This window comes from Trachemys scripta, chromosome 1 (assembly GCF_013100865.1).
Source record: "Trachemys scripta elegans isolate TJP31775 chromosome 1, CAS_Tse_1.0, whole genome shotgun sequence".
NCBI classification, from domain to species: domain Eukaryota; kingdom Metazoa; phylum Chordata; order Testudines; family Emydidae; genus Trachemys; species Trachemys scripta.
Genome location: NC_048298.1, coordinates 116,511,998 through 116,517,997, shown reverse-complemented (window position 1 = coordinate 116,517,997; position 6,000 = coordinate 116,511,998). Strand labels below are relative to the sequence as shown.

The window sequence follows — 6,000 nt, the reverse complement described above, 5'->3', positions numbered from 1 at the left end:
GGGGAAGGAAAGAGGCAGACATGGAGATGGGGGGGATGAGGGGGAGTGGGGAAGGAAAGATGCAGACATGGAGATGGGGGGGATGAGGGGGAGTGGGGAAGGAAAGAGGCAGACATGGAGATGGGGGGGATGAGGGGGGAGTGGGGAAGGAAAGATGCAGACATGGAGATGGGGGGAGCCGCCGGGCGATGGCTCTGGGTGGCCGTGTCGGGCGGGAGGCGCTGCGGGCGGCAATGGGCTGGATGGTGGGGAGGGGGCGGTGGCGCGGGCGGGGCAGGAGGCCGCTGCAGTCCGGGGAGCCGACCCCGCCCACCACTTTCCCAGGCTGCCCCGCGCCGCAGACGGAGCCGGGGGAGGCGGAGCCGCAGCCGCTGTATCGGGACCGAAGTGGAAATTTCCCCCAGCACCAGCAGCACCAGCCCAGCGCCAGCCGCAGGTTTCGCCGCTCAGAGTCACGAGCCGCCGCCGCCGGAGCCCAGCGCCGCCCGCCCGCCATGGCCAACTACATCCACGTCCCGCCCGGCTCCCCCGAGGTGCCCAAGCTGGACATCACCCTGAGCGACGTGGATGGGCCCGGCTGCCGCGACGGAGCCCTGCAGCTGCTGCGTCGTCTGCGGCCCCACTGGAGCCCCGAGGAGGTGACGCTGCAGGTATCGGCCGGGGGATTAGCGGGGCCCCGCGGGGGTGGTTAGGGAGGGGCCCGGCCCGAGGCTGGGCGGCCATGGGGGGCGCGGGGAACCCCCCGGTACCGGGCCTGGGGCTGAGTCCCGCTTGCCAGGGAGCCCGGCCAGGTGGGTGCAGCGCTGACCCCTTCCCGGCCCCTCCCCATCAGTGCCTGGCGCCCCAGCTCCTCCCCCCACAATCAGCGCCCGGATCCGCTCCGATCCCCCCAATCCTCCCCCAATGGGCCCCCAGCTCCCCGCCCCCATATGCTCATTTCTTGGCAGAGGGTTTTTTTTGCCCCCCCCCCCCCCCCCCCGACCGTCTTCCAGGCGTCGCGTTTAAAAGGCCCATCCGGTGCGCGTGGCTCAGTCCCTGCTGCGTGCGGGGCTTTAATAAAGGCGGGGCCCGGTTGGGAAAGGCCCCGGCCTGCGAGGCTTGTTCTGTGCAAAGCCTCCCGCTGGCTACGGCTGCCCTGCCGGCTCGGGGCGTGGGGGGGTGAGTGAGTGCTAGCGCCTGGGAGCCGCGCAGGGCGGGTAGGGAGGAGGCCGCTTATCAGCCAGAGCCCAAGACCCCCTCCTCCATCGGTGAGCGGCAGGCAGGATGTAGCGAACGCCACCATTTGCCAAGTATATCTCCCTTCACACGCTTTCAGTTTCAGTACACTTGAAAATAAACTGCCGGTTAGACTGATACCGAAAGGTGTCTGTGTTTTGGCTCAGTACTGCTTATCACCCATCCACTTATCAAAAGGGGAATCGTCCCTATTTGACGTAATTAAAACTAAGTTGCTAATTGAGCTTACCTAGGCTCTTTCCTAATTCTGGATTCAAAAAATCCATTACTTTGCCAGTTGAGTTAGTTAGGTGGCCTTTGCTCGTAGGTATGACGAATCATTTGTCTGGGGCCAGCTAATCTTACTGAAGCTTATGCTTCTAGAATATACTTAATCTAGCCTCAGGAATTTGCTGGAGATTTGTTTTAACACTCTCTGCCTCTGTGGTTGCTAGTTGCAGCCTGACTATATTACAGCATTTATGATACACATTTTCGAATCGTAGTTTCCCAATGTCGTTAATGTGTGGAAATTTCTTACTTAATTTTAGTGACACTCCCCAAGGAAACAGATGCAAGAATAAATCTCTGTAAAAGCTGACTGCTTTGTAGTAATGGATCTTAATTCGACTGAAATCATTTTAAATTACACAAGAAGGGAATACATTTGACAAACATGCATTGTATCAGATAGTGTCAGCTGTAAATGTAAGATTAATGTATAACAGCTATACTTGTTGAAAATAACTATAGTGGACGTGCAGGCAATTTCAAAGTTAGTTTTTGCTTAAAGAACAGTTAATTCATAGTTATAGTGGTGGTTCTAGATTATTGCTTCCTGGGATAAGTGCACTCACAACAAGCAACAACATGGCATTCTTATTCTAGGAGTGGGGGATACACATGGGCAATTTTTAAAGATTTAAAAGAACCCTTTCCGTTTCATTAAATCCTTGTACAGTGCAACATGTTTTGGTCAGTTGTGCAAGAAACAGCTCTCAAGTTTTTAAGAATGGAAAAGAAAATTGTTACAGTTCCTTATTTTGCTTTTGTTATTTTTGGGTTGACTCTTAAGAAAAATATTCTTTTGAGGATATTTTTGTTCTTGCCCACGATCATCATCATAGCTTGTTGCTCCAAAACTGCACCCAAGAGCTATTATCAGCCACCTGACCAGGACAGTGATAGTGACTATGAAATGCTAAGGGAGATTAGAGAGACTATCAAAATAAAGAACTCAATAATTGGGGGATTTCAATTATACCCATATTGACTGGTTACATGTCACCTCAGGATGAAATGCAGAGACAAAATTTCTCAATATTTTAAATGACTGCTTCTTGGAGCAGCTAGTACAGGAACCCTCAAGGGGAGAGGCAATTCTCGATTTAGTCCTGAGTGGAGCGTAGGATCTGGTCCAAGAGGTAACTATAACAGGACCGCTTGGAAATAGTGACCATAATGTAATAACATTTAACATTCCTGTGGTGGGAAGAACACCTCAACAGCCCAACACTGTGACATTTAATTTCAGAAAGGGAAACTATGCAAAAATGAGGAGGTTAGTTAAACAGAAATTAAGATACAGTGACTAGAGTGAAATCCCTGCACGCTGCATGGACATTCTTCACCATAATAGAGGCCCAACTTAAATGTATACCCCAAATTAAAAAACACAGTAAAAGAACTAAAAAAGAGCCACCCTGGCTTAACAACTATGTAAAAGAAGCAGCGAGAGATAAAAAGGAATCTTTTAAAAAGTGGAAGTCAGATCCTAGTGAGGTAAATAGAAAGGAGCATAAACACTGCCAAATTAAGTGTAAAAATGTAATAAGAAAAGCCAAAAAGGAGTTTGAAGAACAGCTAGCCAAAAACTCAAAAGGTAATAACAAATTTTTTTTAAGTACATCTGAAGCAGGAAGCCTGCTAAACAACCAGTGGGATTCAAGTATCAGAGGGGTAGCAGTGTTAGTCTGAATCTGTAAAAAGCAACAGAGGGTCCTGTGGCACCTTTGATGCAAGAAGCCTTGCATCTGAAGAAGTGAGGTTCTTACCCATGAAAGCTTATGCTCCCAATACTTCTGTTAGTCTCAAAGGTGCCACAGGACCCTCTGTTGTCTTTAACCAGTGGGATTGAGATACAAAAGGAGCACTTAAAGACGATAAAGTCATTGCGGAGAAACTAAATTAATTCTTTGCTTCAGTCTTCATGGCTGAGGATGTTAGGGAGATTCCCAAACCTGAGCCGTCCTTTGTAGGTGACAAATCTGAGGAATTGTCCCAGATTGAAGTGTCATTAGAGGAGGTTTTGGAATTAATTGACAAACTTAACAGTAACAAGTCACCGGGACCAGATGGCATTCACCCAAGAGTTCTGATAGAACTCAAATGTGAAATTGCAGAACTATTAATTATGGCTTGTAACCTGTCCTTTAAATCAGCTTCTGTACCTAATGACTGGAAGATAGCTAATGCAACGCCAATATTTAAAAAGGGCTCTAGAGGTGATCCCAGCAATTACAGAGTGGGCAAATTAGTTGAAAAAAATAGAATAAAATTGTCAGACACATAGAAGAACGTAAATTGTTGGGCAAAGTCAACATGGTTTCTGTAAAGTGAAATCATGCCTTACTAATCTATTAGAGTTCTTTGAAGGGGTCAACAAACATGTGGACAAGGGGGATCCAGTGGACATAGTGTACTTAGATTTCCAGAAAGCCTTTGACAAGGTCCCTCACCAAAGGCTCTTACATAAATTAAGTTGTCATGGGATAAGAGGGAAGATCCTTTCATGGATTGAGAACTGGTTAAAAGGCAGAGAACAAAGGGTAGGAATAAATGGTAAATTTTCAGAATGGAGAGGGGTAACTAGTGGTGTTCCCCAAGGGTCAGTCCTAGGACCAGTCCTATTCAACTTATTCATAAATGTTCTGGAGAAAGGGGTAAACAGTGAAGTGGCAAAGTTTGGAGACGATACTAAACTGCTCAAGATAGATAAGACCAAAGCAGACTGTGAAGAACTTCGAAAAGATCTCACAAAACTAAGTGATTGGGCAACAAAATGGCAAATGAAATTTAATGTGGATAAATGTAAAGTAATGCTCATTGGAAAAATAACCCCAACTATGCATACAATATGATGGGGGCTAATTTAGCTATAACTAATCAGGAAAGAGATCTTGGAGTCATTGTGGATAGTTCTCTGAAGATATCCATGAAGTGTGCAGCAGCAGTCAAAAAAGCAAACAGGATGTTAGGAATCATTCAAAAAGGGATAGAGAATAAGACGGAGAATAATCTTATTGCCCTTATATAAATCCATGGTACTCCCACATCTTGAATACTGCATACAGATGTGGTCTCCTCATCTCAAAAAAGATATACTGGCATTAGAAAAGGTTCAGAGAAGGGCAACTAAAATGATTAGGGGTTTGGAACGAGTCCCATATGAGGAGAGAGTAAAGAGACTAGGACTTTTCAGCTTGGAAAAGAGGAGACTCGGGGGATAAGATGGAGGTAATTATGAGTGGTGTGGAGAAAATGAATAAGGAAAAGTTATTTACTTGTCCCCATAATATAAGGACTATGGGCCACCAAATGAAATTAATGGGCAGCAGGTTTAAAACAAATAAAAGGAAGTTCTTCTTCACACAGCGCACAGTCAACCTGTGGAACTCGTTGCCTAAGGAGGTTCTGAAGGCTAGGACTATAACAGGGTTTAAAGGAGAACTAGATAAATTCATGGAGGCTAAGTCCATTAATGGATGTTAGCCAGGATGGGTAAGGAATGGTGTCCCTAGCGTTTGTCAGAGGGTGGAGATGGATGGCAGGAGAGAGATCACTTGATTATTACCTGTTAGGTTCACTCCCTCTGGGGCACCTGTCATTGGCCACTGTCGGAAGATGGAATACTGGGCTGGATGGATCTTTGGTCTGATCCAGTATGGCCATTCTTATGTTTGACCCGATGGTGTCACTTATTTCAAAAGCTTATCTTCAGGAGGACAGGATGTTGACAGGGGGCAGTGCGTCAGGTAATGTTGAACTGTTTGCCAAGGCTGTACACATTCACATTTGGGGCCATTCCTCAGCTTCTACTTGGTCATATTATGACCAATCTTTGCCACCCCAGCTTTGTCTCAGTTTAGAGTACACCAGTATGTTCGTACAATGTCAGTACCTGGGGGGAGGTGGGGAAGTTCTAAAGGAACCAGGTTCTCAAAGATGATCAATATTCCCCTTCAATTTGTTACGCTGTAACTTACCACAGTAGTATTTGGTGGTAAGAGATTTTCAGAGGCAAAGATCTTTCTGGATTTCAGCCTCTTGGGTGGTAGAATGTGTCCATACAATGGATGTCTTAGATCATGCACTTGTTTTTGTTTCTCCTATTGACTGAAGGCATCCTGCCTCACTGATGGTGATGCAGTTCCCTCGAGGCAGCATAGCAACTGTGTGGGAGTCTTTCAAAGTCCCTGTGATGATCCTACAGGATCGATTGAGTTCAGTATCAATTTTGTATGTGTGGCTGGAGCATGATTATACTGGGGCGCAGTACTCTGCAGTTGAGTAACACAGGGGGAAACTGGTTGCTCAGACTTTATGGGGGGTCAGCTCCCCTTTTTTATTAGCTAGTTTATGCAGTACACAACTCCTGGAATTCCCTTTTTCTTTTAACTTCTTGATGCTCTTTGAGTGGCAGCATTCAGTCTGATGTGACCCCAAGGTACACCAGATACTCATAATGCTCAAGGATTGTTCCATCCCATGATATCTGAAGTTTTT

General features: G+C 46.6%; 1 protein-coding gene across 1 annotated transcript in view; it reads left to right on the top strand.

The window, feature by feature from the left end:
- The first annotated feature begins 334 nt into the window (after positions 1-334).
- The window catches only part of ETNK1 (ethanolamine kinase 1), a 57,624-nt gene continuing 51,958 nt past the window's right edge, over positions 335-6,000 (top strand). The window contains exon 1 of the mRNA XM_034782464.1: positions 335-650. Within this exon, the coding sequence (XP_034638355.1) occupies positions 495-650 (156 nt within the window). The 5' untranslated portion in view covers positions 335-494. The remainder of the gene's footprint in view (positions 651-6,000) is intronic.